At 42.9% G+C, this 16,839-nt stretch overlaps 1 protein-coding gene across 16 annotated transcripts in view; it reads left to right on the forward strand.

Moving 5' to 3' along the window:
* Nucleotides 1-16,839, forward strand: part of svila (supervillin a) — a 183,900-nt gene that overhangs the window by 71,530 nt on the left and 95,531 nt on the right. For all 16 annotated transcript variants that reach the window (XM_070881500.1, XM_070881502.1, XM_070881505.1 and 13 more), the window contains 2 exons: nt 1,468-2,053; nt 8,465-8,699. In XM_070881500.1, the coding sequence (XP_070737601.1) occupies nt 1,468-2,053; nt 8,465-8,699 (821 nt within the window). The remainder of the gene's footprint in view (nt 1-1,467; nt 2,054-8,464; nt 8,700-16,839) is intronic.

Genomic DNA, 16,839 nt, shown 5'->3' on the forward strand with positions numbered 1-16,839 from the left:
AGTGGTATTACAGCGCTAGTTATTTTTATCCTTGGAACATTAGCTAACCTGTTATAAAATGGCATTTGGTATTCAAATATGTACAAAATTTTAATGTATAGTAGAAGTATGAAGTTTAAAAGCTCGCTATGCACTGGGGTTAAGACTTCCGGCAAGCAGAAACTTCATAACGGAACAAGATGCTGCATTGCTCTTGGGTGTGGCTTTTTGACCTCAAGAATTCTATTCCAATGCTGTGAAACCTGAGGCCATGTAGAACAGTAAAATAAACGTACAAACCTTGCTGCCAGATCTAAGTAATTATAGACACCCTGATTCAAATGATCAGAGTTAAAACACTCTTGCGTTGCAAGATTGGTTTCATATCCTGGAGCTTCGTTTAATTACTCCTAAAATTTCTCTCAAAATTTGAGAGTTCATATTTTTGAAACCTTTATCTAAAGCTGGTTGCTTCATGCAGGAGATTTAGAATATTCTGAGAGAATTTTACATGGTCAAAGGAGGAAGCCGGCTTGGTGGGTCAAATAAACCCCTGTTGTTCTTGCTTTGTTAAATCCATAATGGCAGTTACTAGAGTTCCTCCAGGATAGTAATATCAAATTGGCTACATATGTGCAGAAAGTAGATATTGCTTACCCAAATGTGTGATTTGTAAAATCCTGCATGTGTTGCACAATAATGGCAGCCGAGGTGCCAGTCTTGCCTCATGGTAGCACTCTCGCCTCTGAGTCAGAAGGTCGTGGGTTCAAGTCCCACTCCGGATGACTTGCACACATAATCTAAGCTGGCACCTCAGTGAAGTACTGGGAGAGTGCTGCACTATTGGAGGTACGATCTTTCAGATGAGACATTAAACCAAGGCCACATCTGCCCCCTCAGATAGACATTAAAGATCCTATGGCACTATTCAAGGAAGAGCTGGGAAGTTTTCATGGTGTCCTGGCCAATATTTATCCCTCAACTGACATCACAAAAACAGATTATCTGGTCATTTATTTCAATGCTGTTTGTGGTATTTTGCTGTGTGCATATTGGCTGTCATATTTCTCTACAAAGTACTTCATTGGCTGTGGTGTTTTGGGGTGTCCTGAGGAAAGGAAATGTGCTATATAATACTCTTTCCTCCTTTCCCTTTTTTCTCTTCCAGTTTTTCCCCTCCCTCTTGGACCAATTTTGTGTATTAAGGAGCTAATTCATTGTACACTGTGTGGCTAAAGTAGTATCCAAAGTTTATTTTAATTTTTGTACAGAAATACGTGTATGCAAGTTCACCAATGAACTGCTCAAGGTGTTTGCATGCCATGTGCTATTGTGTATTGAGTCTAAACAGCCTTGAAAAGATTAAAGATCTTTGGGAAGGAGATCTTGCAAGCTTTTATGCTTTGCAGCAAAATTGGGGTTGCAGCAATATGTGCTTTTGTTTCATGTATTAGCATATGAATACTTTTATCTGCCTTTTTATTACAGGTGCAAAATGGAATAATAAAGCCCTTGTCACAATCTCTGGTAAAGTCGATGGCCAGTCGGATTGCTACAGTCTCTACAGCCTGTGCTGGTGACGTACACCTTGGAAAGTCTTCCATTACCGAGGACAGTTTATATACTACCCACATGTCAGCAGCAAAATCTCTTCTTACTTCCCACAACTCACTTGCCAGTGCTGATATTTCAAGTAAAAGTGTGCTTCCATCAGAACTTGTGCACTTGTCGCCAGAAGAGACATATGGATTCAGTGGAGTCTTCAAAGAGGGTGCTGGAGAGGACTACAAAAATGAGGAGACGAAAGAGATGCTGCAACTGAGCGGCATATATAATCGGAGCTTTGAAGAAACTGAGCCCCGAGTACCCACTGGAAGGAGTATGGATAGTGAAGATCGAAGCCCAGAAAGAGACAGCAGGGAACAGCTCAGTCCAGCAAACATGCCCTGGGCAGCTGAAAGAAACGAGATCATGAAATCAGAAAACGTACATGAGAGCTGGGAAATTGAAGAGCAAAACTTTGATGAAATGGTGGAAGTGGAAAACATCACGAAGGGCAAGCGAGCCATTACAGGTAAGCTGAACGCGATTCTTCCTTTAAATCAAAATGTCATTGTTATTGTAAACTAGATGACTCGAACAGTTGGTTGAGTGATTAATAACCAACCAAAAGATTCTGAGTGTAAATTTGGGAGAGTGCTTTTTGAGTCTAGTTTTAAATCCCAAATGCCATTTTGGTTTTCTCCTTTGGAGGAGCTGGAAATTCACCCCACTTGAATCACTCTTTTTGTTGGCTAAGCATACAGTGGTGTTGATGGAAGCTAACTCCTTCACATACTGCAGTGTAACATCCTCCGGGCAACTTCTTACCTGCAGCTAGGAGGTTTACCACTCGGGCTATCATGAGCTCCAAGTGTGTGCAACAATCAGGAGCACTTGTAGTGGAGGGAAAATGTAAAACTGATTCTAGGAGTACTTAGCAGTCTGAAACCAACTCCTTTACTAAAATGTTCATAAGACTCCTGGACACGTGTGTCACTGTACATCCACTGAGTACAGGCAGGAGGGATTGAGCATAAAATGTTACATACAATTTACAGCACAGAAATAGGCCATGCTGCCCAACTGGTCTATGCCAGTGTGTATGCTTCACACGCACCTTTTCCCCCAACCCTACTTTATCTCACCCTATCGGCATATCCTATTCAGGACAAGGGGCCAGCCATTTAGGACTGAGATAAGGAGAAATTTCTTCACTCAGAGGGTTGTGAACCTTTGGAATTCTCTACCTCCGAGGGCCGTGGATGTTCAGTTGAGTATATTCAAGACTGAGAGCGATACATTTTTGGACACTATAGGAATCAAGGGATATGGAGATAAGATGGAAAAGTGTAGAAGATGTAGACGTTCAGTTATGATCTTGAATGGCAGAGCAGGGACATATGGCCTACTCCTGCTCCAATTTCTTACGTTCTTATGATCGTCTTCCTTTCTCCCTCTTGTACTTATCTAACTTCCCCTTAACTGCACCTATGCTATTTGCCGCTACTACTCATGTGTCAGTAAGTTCCACATTCTACCCACTCTCTGGGTGAAGACGTTAATAAATATTCCTGTATGCTGATGTTATATGTAACAACCTAACCACATCACTGCCCAGCATCTTTCAAAAGGGCAGATCTCCAGTTACAAACCAAGCTATTCTAAAACAAAGGGCATGTCCTCCACGCAGGACATATCCACAAATATAGTCTGTCCAATTTTGGTTATATATGGTGTACATATCGTCCTGAAACTGTACAAAAGGAACTTCTCATCTCCCACCAGATCTTAACCAGTATGCATGCTAGCCTAACCAGATGGAATAACCTGTCACATGCGACCAGAATAGGTTGTATAGTAAAGATGCTATTTCTGTCGCTGTCTTATCAAAGTACCAGTTCATATTTTTTTAATTCATTCACGGGATGTGGACCTCACTGGCAAGGCCCACAATTATTGCTCAGCTCTAATTGCCCTTGAGTGGCTCGCTCGGCCATTTCAGAGGGCAGTTAGGAGTCAACCACATTGCTGTAGGTCTGGCGTCACATATAGGCCAGACTGGGTAAGGACATAAGGACATAAGAAATAGGAGCAGGAGAAGGCCATACAGCACCTCGAGCCTGCTCCACCATTTAATACGATCATAGCTGATCCGATCACGGACTCAGTTCCACTTCCCTGCCCGCTCTCCATAATCCCTTATTCCCTTATCGTTTAAGAAACTGTCTATTTCTGTCTTAAATCTATTCAACGTCCCAGCTTCCACAGCTCTCGGGCAGCGAATTCCACAAATCCACACCCCTCAGAGAAGAAATTTCTCCTCAACTCTGTTTTAAATGGGCGGCCTCTTATTCTAATATTATGCCCTCTAGTTCTAGTTTTCCCTATCAGTGGAAACATCCTCTCTGCATCCACCTTGTCAAACCCCCTCAATCTTAGATGTTTCAATAAGATCACTTCTCATTCTTCTGAATTCCAACGAGCAGAGGCCCAACCTACTCAACCTTTTGTCATAAGTCAACCACCTCATCTCCGGAATTAATCTGTGAACCTCCTCTGAACTGCCTCCAAAGCAAGTATATCCTTTTGTAAATATGGAAACCAAAACTGCACACAGTGTATTCCTGGTGTGGCCTCACCAATACCCTGTAAAACTGTAGCAATATTTCCCTGCTTTTATATTCCATCCCCTTTGCAATAAAGGCCAAGATTCCATTGGCCTTACTGATCACTTGCTGTACCTGCATACTAACCTTTCATGCACAAGTACCCCCAGGTCCCACTGTACTGCAGCACTTTGCAATCTTTCTCCATTTAAATAATAACTTACTCTTTGGTTTTTTTCTGCCAAAGTGCATGATACTTTCCAACATTATATTCCATCTGCCAAATTTTTGCCCACTAACTTAGCCTGTCTATGTCCTTTTGCAGATTTTGTGTGTCCTCCTCACACATTGCTTTTCCTCCCATCTTTGTATCATCAGCAAACTTGGCTATGTTACACTCAGTCCCTTCTTCCAAGTCGTTAATATAGATTAGTTGGCGGATTTCCTTCCCTAAAGGACATAAGTGAACAAGATGGGTTTTTAATGACAATCTGGTAGTTTCTTGTACTGATACTAGCTTTATAATTCCAGTTTAATTTAATTAACTGAATTCAAATTCCCCAGCTGCCATGGTGGGATTTGAACTCACGTCTCCAGATTATTAGTTCGGGCCTCTGGATTATTAGTCCAGTAACATTATCACTATACTACCGTACCCCCTAATTCCATCGCGTTGATGGTCATAACTTCCACAATCCACTAGGCAATCAAAAGGCTACAATTATCCAATTTGAAAGATGCTGGTGAGTGATGTGGTTAGGTTGTTGCATATAATATCAGCATACAGGAATATTTATTAACTTCTTTACCCAGAGAGTGGTTAAAATGTTGGAAGCCTGCTCTGCCATTCAATATCATGGCTGAACTTCTACATCTACTCCACTTTCCCGCCCTATCCCCATATCTTTTGATTCCCTTAGTGCCCAAAAATCTATTGCTCTCAGTCTTGAACAGACTCATCAACTGAGCATCCGCAGCCCTCTGGGATAGAGAGAATACCAAAGATTCACAACCATCTTATGCCTTGGCCTCCCGCACTTAAGATACTGTTATTGGATAACCCAGCTCTAACTAATCTTTAGTCTCCCAGTGAAACCCATGACTGGGAACGAAGACCTGGTCACCCCTACCATCCCCCCTGCACAGCTTACTATTCATTCACCAACAGGGTGCTGGAAGCATCCCTTGGTGGTTGCAGCCGGAGGATGGTCTGCGGCCTGCTGAAGGTCCAAACTTAGCTATCTCCTAATTTGCCATAGTTGAGCGCTCACAGGAGGATTAGCCTCCTTGTCTTTGGTATGTGAAAGGGATCACCAGATGAGCCAGCTTCACCCACAAAATTAGTCAACAATCCTCACCTCTCCCAGCATGAACACTACTGCTATTTCCAGAGGAGGCGCAACCGCTAGAATCCTGCAATACTTTGCAGAGTTCCACATAAGCCCCTTGGATTTCTCCCTCCACTCAGCATATTCCTACAGACACATCGCCACTGTCTTCACCATGCTAACCTCCCATGGTTTGAGACAGGACAGAGTATCTGAGTGTAATGTATTTGCTTCTTGGGTGCTTTGCTTAAGAATTCATAGCACATTGCTATTAAGAACTAGTTGGCTTATTTGCAAAAGGTTTAACAATCACACTACACATTACCAGTTCATCCACCAGGCTCAAACCACCTGTCTCATCGTGGATCCCCGAAACCAACTGGAGGGGTTTTATTGAGTCTTGTGATCATCACGTGACTGGCTAAACCACTTCCAACTCAACAGCTCTAAAACTATTTTAAGTTGAAACCATAAATCAAGTGCCCTCTTTAAATCGACAAATGAACTTTTTACCGTGAACTTAAATCAAATTAAAATTTGGTTGCCGGGAGTGATGATGCACTCCAGTCCCTCCGGTACCAGCTCTCTCGGAAGGCCATGAGCATACTGGTGGACACTGCGTCCTCCACCTCCAGGGACACCCTGGCTCGAAGGTAACCGCGGAAGAGAGGCAGGCAGTCGGGCTGAACGACCCCCTCGAGCGCCCGCTGCCTGGATCAGTTAATGGCCACCTTGGCCATCCCAGGAGCAGTCCTACGAGAAGAACTTCCTACCTGCCCGCTCCCCTCCACACAGGATACCCAAAGATCAGGAGTGTGGGACTGAAGTGCAACCAGAATTTGAGGAGCAGCCCCTTCAAATATTGGAACAGGAGCTGCAACCTGACACATTCCACATAAACATGGAGCATGGACTCTTCCAGACCGCAGAAATTGCAGGCAGCCTGGGAATCCGTGAACCGACTTAAAAACCGATTGCACGGGACAGCCCTGTGCAACTCAACAGCTCCACAAGCCTGTGAACATACTCACAGGTGCATATATTACACTGAGGAAATTACCACTATACAACAAAAATGTACAAAAGCCAATTGAAGATCATACATCGCGCACAACAACACCGCATACAAGCTCCACAAATTTTATCCCTCACTGGTCGGCTGCTAGGAGGACTGCGCAGATGTGCACCCTCAGGCACACACTCTGGTCATGCTCACACATATAGGTTGGGCCTGTACACATTGGAGTTCAGAAGAATGAGAGGTGATCTTATTGAAATAGATAAGATAATGAGGGGGCTCGACAAGGTGGATGCAGAGAGGATATTTCCACTCGTAGGGGAAACTAAAACTAGGGGGCATAGTCGTAGAATAAGGGGCCGCCCATTTAAAACTGAGCTGAGGAGAAATTCCCTCTGAGAATTATAAATCCATGGAATTAATATTTTTTGGCAGTGAGTTTTTTGTGCTCGAGAGGAGGGAATGGAACATCACCACCCAGTGCTCACTCCAGAGAGTTGTGGAGGCTGGGTCATTGAATATATTTAAGGCAGAGATAGACATATTTTTGAGCGATAAGGGAGTAAAGGGTTATGGGGAGCAGGCAGGGAAGTGGAGCTGAATCCATGATCAAATCAGCCATGTTCTTATTGAATGGCGGAGCAGGCTCGAGGGGCCAAATGGCCTACTCCAGCTCCTATTTCTTATGTTCTTATTCTGGAAAGCCATCCAAGCCTTGCAATTTCACAGAAGCAAGCTATGTGCTCCTTGGCCTACCTGCTGGAGAGTAAGGGCCTCCACAATGAGCAGGTCAGCACATTTGTTGATGTTAGCTGCAGGAAGGTGTATTCCCTTTTTTTGTAGCAAAATGTAGTCTGGAACTACAACATGCATGCGGCTGATGCATACAAACATAGCATAATCACAAATGATGTATTGTCTCCACCTGGCTACTTGAATACCATGTAGCTTGGCATCCAGCAACTTAGTGGTCAATGCCACATTGACCCAAAGCTCAGTAACCCACCCACTGACCATGAAAGGTAACAGCCGCAACTAATATAACCACTAGATGCAGGGACTCCCCAGATCAAGCCGGATGCCCCAGTCCACTGACCCGTATTTCTCCCAGCATAGGCTCAATTTTGCAAAAGCACTCCTCCCTCCAGCATTGTGCAATCAAAGTGTGCCACGGCTTCATATCAAATATACATCAATGCACATTTTTGAAAATTCCAATAAAAGGTTAGTCCAGGAAGTGGGAAAAATACACATTGGTGCATTCGGGGGTGCTCTCCTGAGAGTGACTACGGTATAATGTAGTTGCAAAAGTAGGTTTACTCTGCGGCTGACTCTGCTATACTAATATCTCAGTGCTTAAAATGAGCACTGGGTGGTGATGTTCCATTCCCTCCCCTCGAGCACAAAAACTCGCTGCCAAAAAATAATAATTCTGTAATGATTCTATGGAAATTTCTCCACTGCCTCATTAGATTCATAGGTCAAACATTACATGTCAATGTGCCTTTAGCAGTGAGTTTACTACAAGCAGACAATTGAAACCAAAATTGTTCATGTACAACTGATGGCTCACTGTTCAAGAGGGAGTCCAAGTGGTTGCATGGAAGCTGCAACCAATGTACGATGACTCCTCCTATTAAATAGACAAACTCTGCACACACACTGTTTAGATAACAGTCTGGCTTGTGATGGAGCTGGCAGAAAACATTTTTCTATAAACCAGCAGCATAAAGATTTACTTTTGACACATTTAGTAGCACTGTCTTGCTATCGTGATTAAGTGAGAGGCAATGAGAAACTTTGTAAAAATGAAGTCTGTTGCACTGATTTTAGAATGTTGTCATTTAGTTTGCATATTTGAGGTAAACATTCCAAAAGCAGGATTAAGTTTAAAAGCAAATCGATACCTGCAAATTTCATAATCTGGCAAATGAAAGTTATTAGTATATTATTTATGACCGTACTAATGCTACCCTGTTCTTGTTGAGTAGAGTGTATGGAACATACTCCTGAAATGAAAGCAGGATCTGCAGCAACATTAACTGCATCACAGGTTTCTGCTGTAACATCCTCCAGACATACTTCATATCTGCAGCCAGCCACGCAAGTAGAAAGTAAGGTGTCTTATGATCAGTCGGAACTAATTTCCACCGAAACTGGCAGAACTGAAATAAGTGAAGGGATTTCGGAGCTCACTGCTGGAAAAGCAATGTCTATTAAAGAAAGGTAACCATGCATTAATACTTCAATATTTAAAAGGAGTAAAGTAGTGAAGAGGTGTAGTCCAGTCACACTGCTGAGATTTAAAACGTTGCTAATCTTTTAATGAAAATATAAATATGTAAACTTTATATGCTGGTAAATGTTTTAAATATTGTATCTTGATTTAGGCATACTCATATGTCCTTCTAGTTTTTTTTTTACTCTGTTGCTGCTAGTGATTTATGATATAAGGGAGCTATTAGATAACTTTGCAGTTGAGGCTCATTTTGAAAACTAATTGTGTTCAAAAACCTTGCATGGAACAAATTATTTGACTCTTTTGATTTTAATGGAAAGGTCAATTGCTAGGTTCAATTTTAATTCTGAATCTCCTGAAAGTGTAATATTGAGGGATCATAGCAAACCATTTTTCTTTACTCTGTCAACAAGAGTCCATTGTACTTTATAAGAATGGTAAATATGACAAAATTCAGCATCTATGCTCTAATCTCTCTAACTGGAAATAATTAGAGGTTAAAGACAACAAGACTGTAATAAAAACAAGAAAATTCTTTAAATTAATTTTTGCAACAATCTTGACAGCAGGAGTGTTTCAGGGATCTGTATGCTGCAAATAATATAACCAGATCTTGGGTTACAAGTTTTCAAACACCGAACATGTGCTGACATAGGGTCTGAGCCACTGGTGTAAGTTTGTGTTTTCTTAGTGCTGGCGAACACACTGTGCTAGCTTTTTCTATTTTAATTTTGAGTTTTTATTTCCCCCATTTTCTCTCTCTTGTTTCTGTGGGCCTCTGTCTAGTCTTTTCACCCCTACTATTTACACATTATTTTGTGTGCTTCCATGTCACTGACCTTTTGGATGATCCGAGAGATTTTTTTGAGCAGAGAAACTCCTCTCAATGATTGGCGTATCCTTCGATTCTCCTCCCTCCTGAATGTTTCTTTTGTTCCAGCATTAGAAGAGTGCTTGCTTGACTTTCAGTCTTCAGTTCTGATGAAGAGTACATGCTCAAAATCATTATAGATACTGACCCAATTACTGTGTTTCCAGCATGTTCTGTTTTTGTTTCCGATTTCCAGCATTTGCCATTTTTTAAATTACTTCAATTTCCAGTGTAGTTAATATCCAGCATAAAAATATTGGCGTGCATCTGTTTTGCAAATGTTGATGGTGATTTTTTTGTTTTGTTTTGAAAGCTGCAAAGGGTTCAGTACTGAAAAAGGTTGAATTACTTTAGTAAATATTTATTTTAGATGTGACCTTTCTCAGATTGCTTTTGAGTTTCTGCAAGCAGGCACCATTTTTTGATGCAAGTCATTTGTGAAATCCTGGCAGCCCTCCAGCAGCACAGTATACATGATTGCTTGCTGAATCTGTTCACTATATTTGGTAATTGATTTCTCATATCCATAATAGGGTCTTAAATTTCTTTGTCCATGTGCATTATTCATCAAGCAGTTACTGCACAAGTAGTTTCTACACTTTTCAGAATCTTGAATTCATATTGTCTGAAAATATTTATTGATATTTTAAAATTGACAATGCATGTCTTATAAAAACTTAATATTTAAGCATTTGGTTCAATTGAACCACACTATAATAAAAAATGGTATTCATGTGTTAAGTGCAGCAATTACTGAACATAAAACTAGCCCAGAGAACATAAGAAATACGAGCAGAAGTAAGCCATACGGCCCTTCGAGCCTGCTCCGCCATTTAATAGGATCGTTGCTGATCCGATCGTGGACTCGGGTCCACTTCCCTGCCCGCTCCCCATAACCCCATTCCCTTATCGGTTAAGAAACTGTCTCTCTCTGTCTTAAATTTATTCAATGACCCAGCTTCCACAGTTCTCTGAGGCAGCGAATTCCACAGATTTACAACCCTCAGAGAAGAAATTTCTCCTCCTCTCAGTTTTAAATGGGCGGCCCCTTATTCTAAGACTACGCTCCCTACTTCTAGTCTCCCCCATCAGTGAAAATATCTTCTGCATCCAACTTGTCAAGCCCCCTCATTTAATCTTATACATTTCGATAAGATCACCTCTCATTCTTCTGAATGCCAATGAGTAGAGGCCCAACCTACTCAACCATTCCTCATAAGTCAACCCCCTCAGCCCCGGAATCAACCTAGTGAACCTTCTCTGAACTGCCTCCAAAGTAAGTATAGCCTTTCTTAAATATTCCAGTATTCCAGGTGTGGCCTCACAAATACCCTGTATAACTGTAACAAGACTTCCCTGTTTTTATACTCCATCCCCTTTACAATAAAGGCCAAGATTCCATTGGCCTTCCTGATCACTTGCTGTACCTGCATTCTAACCTTTTATGTTTCATGCACTAGGACCCCCAGGTCCCACTGTACTGTAGCACTTTGCAATTTTTCTCCACTTAAATAATAACTTGCTCTTCGATTTTTCTTTTTCTCTGCCGAAGTACATAACCTCATACTTTCCAACATTATACTCCATCTGCCAACTTTTTGCTCACTCACTTAGCCTGTCTGTGTCATTTTGCAGGTTTTTTGTGTCCTCCTCACACACTGCTTTTCCTCCCATCTTTGTATCGTCAGCTAACTTGGCTACGTTACAATCAGTTCTTTCATCCAAGTCTTTAATATAGATATAAATAGTTGGGGTCCCAGCACTGATCCCTGCGGCACCCCACTAGTTACTGATTGTCAACCTGAGAATGAACCATTTATCCCTAATCTCTGTTTTCTGTTAGTTAGCCAATCCTCTATCCATGCTAATATATTACTCCCAACCACATGAACTTTTATCTTGTGCAGTAACCTTTTATGTGGCACCTTGCAGTAGGATGACTAAAAAGCCTCACTTCCTATCTTTCAATAGTTTTAATCATTCCCAAGATCGTATAAATCACCTGTCTGCAATTATTATTTCCTAAGATATGTTTGTGGTTTTAAAAAATAGCTGACGTCAAGGTTGAATTGTATTAAAAGTACATTTTTTCTTTTCGATGGTCAGTGAATATAAACAGGTTATTGAGCTTGGAAGGTTATTGGAGGATTTGATTATCAAAATTAGTCGGTTTCAGACAGATCTGAGAAATCTTCTTTGCTACATTTGGCTATATTACAATCGGTCCCTTCATCCAAGTCATTAATATAGATTGTAAATAGTTGGGGTCTCAGCACTGGTCCCTCCGGCATCCCACTAGTTACTGATTGCCAACCTGAGAATGAGCCATTTATCCCGACTCACTGCAAAAGCAGTTATAATGCATACATTTTTAAAATCGGAGTAGGATAAATGTGCTTAATTTTGAGATTGGCTCCCTCCAGCAACTCTTTAAATGTATCCAGCGAATGGCTGAGCTGTCGAGGCGAGGGGGTTATTTTGGTGAAAGGATGAAAACATGCACGAAATGGGTGCTGTGCTACTGAACATGCCTGTTTGAAAGTTTGGTTTTAGTATGCAATTTTGATCCTAAATGCTAATTACCATAATTTGAATTTGCCTGGAGGGGCTAAACCAGACACCTGCAAGTTTAGCACTCAAGTGCTGATTAGAAGCAATTTTCATGGAGCAGTCTGTGTGGGTTGCACTCATCCACTTTCATGGAAGGTGTCTCTTCTTCTTAGGCGGTCCCTCGAATCGAAGATGACTTGCTTCCACGCCAAAAAGGGATGAATTCAATGAGTTCACAGGTGTTTCAATAAAGGACCTAATATTCCAGGTCCCGAACTACATGTTGAAGGGTGGAAGATGCGTGGATCTTTTTTAACACGTGGTGGCCGTTGCACACCAGCCACCACACAGGTTTGACAGAGCTAGGTCTTGGTCCAATGGCAGGGGTTAACCAGGACGACTGGAGACCAGCTCTGCTGCACTGATCTAGTGTGCACATATATCACAGTGTGGGCTGGTCCGTTCTGCCCCTGGGCCCACGCCTCTTTCATTTTTAACACCTTTCTCCCCCCCCTGCTGCTCGCCAATTTTCTCCTCTCTCCTGAGACGCAGTCTTCTTTGCTGGGCCGAGGTTTCTCTGGTACCAGCTGTTGTGCTGCACCTCAAGATCACCCAAGAGGCTAATCTTGACGGCGAGTGTTCGCTATTCAACTGTGAGGGCGGGGGTCAGGTCCAATCCTGTCCTTGCGCCTCTACACACATGCAAACTTGCAGGGAGGCCCATTAGATAGCAGCAGCCGCCCTACTTGATTTCTCCTTCCCCTAACCCTCCCCCCTCCCCCACCAGTCCCTCTACCAACACCCTGGCTGCAATCAGAAAACTCAGCATGAGACTGTGGGGAAAATGTGAGGTTATCCACTTTGGTAGGAAAAATAAAAAAGCAAATTATTATTTAAATGGGGGAAGATTACAAAATGCTGCAGTACAGAGGGATATGGGGTTCTTGTACATGAAACACAAAAAGTGAGTATGCAGGTATAGCAAGTAAATGGAAGGCAAATGGAATGTTGGCCTTTATTGCAAGGGTGATAGAGTATAAAATTAGGGAAACATAGAAAATAGGTGCAGGAGTATACCATTCGGCCCTTTGAGCCTGCACCACCATTCAATAAGATCATGGCTGATCATTCCTTCAGTACCCCTTTCCTGCATTCTCGCCATACCTCTTGATCCCTTTAGCCATAAGGGCCATATCTAACTCCCTCTTGAATATATCCAATGAACTGGCATCAATAACTCTCTGCGGCAGGGAATTTCACAGGTTAACCGCTCTCTGAGTGAAGAAGTTTCTCCTCATCTCAGTCCTAAATGGCCTACCCCTTATCCTAAGACTCTGTCTCCTGGTTCTGGACTTCCCCAACATCGGGAACATTCTTACCGCATCTAACCTGTCCAGTCCCGTCAGAATCTTATATGTTTGTATGAGATCCCCTCTCATCCTTCTAAACTCCAGTGTATAAAGGCCCAGTTGATCCAGTCTCTCCTCATATGTCAGTCCAGCCATCCCTGTAATCAGTCTGGTGAACCTTCGCTGCACTCCCTCAATAGCAAGAACGTCCTTCCTCAGATTAGGAGACCAAAACTAAACACACTATTCCAGGTGGGGCCTCACCAAGGCCCTGTATAACTGCAGTAAGACTTCCCTGCTCCTATACTCAAATCCCCTTGCTATGAAGGCCAACATATCATTTGCCGCCTTCACCGCCTGCTGTACCTGTATGCCAACTTTCAAGGACTGATGAACCATGACCCCAGGTCTCACTGCACCTCCCCTTTTCCTAATCTGCCGCCATTCAGATAATAATCTGCCTTTGTGTTTTTGCCCCCAAAGTGGATAACCTCTCATTTATCCACATTGTACTGCATCTGCCATGTATTTGCCAATTCGCCTAACCTGCCCAAGTCACCCTGCAGACTGTTAGCATCCTCCTCACAGCTCACACCGCCACCCAGTTTAGTGTCATCTGCAAACCTGGAGATATTACACTCAATTCCATCATCTAAATCATTAATATATATTGTAAAGAGCTGGGGTCCCAGCACCGAGCCCTGTGGCACTCCACTATTCACTGCCTGCCATTCTGAAAAGGACCCGTTTATCCCGACACTCTGCTTCCTGTCTGCCAGCCAGTTTTCTATCCACGTCAGTACATTACCCCCAATACCAAGTGCTTTGATTTTACACACCAATCTCTTGTGTGGGACCTTGTCAAAAGCCTTTTGAAAGTCCAAATACACCACATCTTCTGGTTCTCCCTTGTCCACTCGACAAGTTACATCCTTAAAAAAATTCCAGAAGATTTGTCAAGCATGATTTCCCTTTCGTAAACCCATGCTGACTTGGACCAATCCTATTACTACTTTCCAAATGCGCTGCTATTTCATCCTTAATGATTGATTCCAACATTTTCTCCACTACTGATGTCAGGCTAATTACCTGTTTTCCCCCTCCCTTTTTTAAAAAAGTAGTGTTAAATTAGCTACCCTCCAGTCCATAGGAATTGATCCAGAGTCGATAGATTGCTGGAAAATTATCACCTATGCATCCACTATTTCTAGGGCCACTTCCTTAAGTACTCTGGGATGTAGACTATCAGGCCCTGGGGATTTATCTGCCTTCAATCCCGTCAATTTCCCGAACACAATTTCCCGCCTAATGAGGATATCCTTCAGTTCCTCCTTCTCAATAGGCCCTCAGTCGGCTAGTACATCCGGAAGGTTATTTGTGTCTTCCTTTGTGAAGACAGAACCAAAGCACTTGTTCAGTTGGTCTGCCATTTCTTTGTTCCCCATTGTAAATTCACCCGAATCCGATGCCAAGGGACCTACGTTTGTCTTCATTCATCTTTTTCTCTTCACATCTATAAAAGCTTTTGAAGTCAGTATTTATGTTTCCGGCAAGCTTCCTCTCGTACTCTATTTTCCCCTTCTTAATTAAACCCTTTGTCCTCCTCTGCTGAATTCTAAATTTCTCCCAATCCTCCGGTTTGCTGCTTTTTCTGGCTAATTTATATGCCTCTTCCCTGGATTTAACACTATCCTTAATTTCCCTTGTTAGCCACGGTTGAGCCACCTTCCCCGTTTTATTTTTACTCCAGACATGGATGTACAATTGTTGAAGTTTGTCCATATGATCTTTAAAGGTTTGCCATTGCCTATCCACCGTCAACCCTTTATGTATCATTCGCCAGTCTAATCTAGCCAATTCGCGCCTCATACCGTCAAAGTTAACTTTCCTTAAGTTCAGGACCCTAGTTTCTGAAATAACTTTGTCACACTCCATCTTAATAAAGAATTCTACCATATTATGGTCACTCTTCCCCAAGGGGACTTGCACAACAAGATTGTTAATTAGTCCCTTCTCATTACACATCACCCAGTCGAGGATGGCCAGCTCTCTGGTTGGCTCCTTGACATATTGGTCTAGAAAACTATCCCTAATACACTCCAGGAAATCCTCCTCCACCGCATTGCTACCAGTTAGGTTAGCCCGATCAATATGTAGATTAAAGTCGCCCATTATTACTGCTGTACCTCTATTGCGCACAATCCTTCTTTCTTGTTTGATGCTGTCCCCAATCTCACTACTACTATTTAGTGGCCTGTACACAACTCCCACTAGCGTTTTCTGCCCTTTGGTATTCAGTAGCTCCACCCATACCGATTCCACATCATCCAGGCTAATGTCCTTCCTTACAATTGCATTAATTTCCTCTTTAACCAGCAGCGCCACCCCATCTCCTTTTCCTTTCTATCTATCCTTCCTAAATGCTGAATACCCCTGGATGTTGAGTTCCCAGCCTTGATCACCCTGGAGCCATGTCTCCGTGATGCCAATCAAATCGTAGCCGTTAACTGCTATCTGCGCAGTTAATTCGTCCACCTTATTCCGAATACTCCTCGCATTGAGGCACAGAGCCTCAGGCTTGTCTTTTTAGCACACTTTGACCCTTTAGAATTTTGCTGTACAGTGACCCTTTTTGTTTTTTGCCTTGGGTTTCTCAGCCCTCCACTTTGACTTTTCTCCTTTCTATCTTTTGCTTCTGTCTCCATTTTGTTTCCCTCTGTCTCCCTGCATAGGTTCCCATCCCCCTGTCATGTTAGTTTAACTCCTCCCAAACAGCACTAGCAAACACTCCCCCGAGGACATTGGTTCCGGTCCTGCCCAGGTGCAGACCGTCCGGTTTGTACTGGTCCCACCTCCCCCAGAACCGGTTCCAATGCCCCAGGAATTTGAATCCCTCCCTGCTGCACCACTCCTCAAGCCATGTATTCATCTGAGCTATCCTGCGATTCCTACTCTGACTAGCACGTGGCACTGGTAGCAATCCTGAGATTACTACTTTTGAGGTCCTACTTTTTAATTTCACTCCTAGCTCCCTAAATTCATCTCGTAGGACCTCATCCCGTGTTTTACCTATATCGTTGGTACCTATATGTACCACGGCAACTGGCTGTTCAGCCTCCCTTTTTAGAATGTCCTGCACCCACTCCGAGACATCCTTGACCCTTGCACCAGGGAGGCAACATACCATCCTGGAGTCTCGGTTGTGGCCGCAGAAACATCTATCTATTCCCCTTACAATTGAATCCCCTATCACTATCGCTCTCCCACTCTTTTTCCTGCCCTCCTGTGCAGCAGATCCACCCATGGTGCCATGGACTTGGCTGCTGCTGCTCTCCCCTGATGAGTCATCCCCCTCAA

The sequence above is a fragment of the Pristiophorus japonicus genome, chromosome 5 (genome assembly GCF_044704955.1).
Source record: "Pristiophorus japonicus isolate sPriJap1 chromosome 5, sPriJap1.hap1, whole genome shotgun sequence".
NCBI classification, from domain to species: domain Eukaryota; kingdom Metazoa; phylum Chordata; class Chondrichthyes; family Pristiophoridae; genus Pristiophorus; species Pristiophorus japonicus.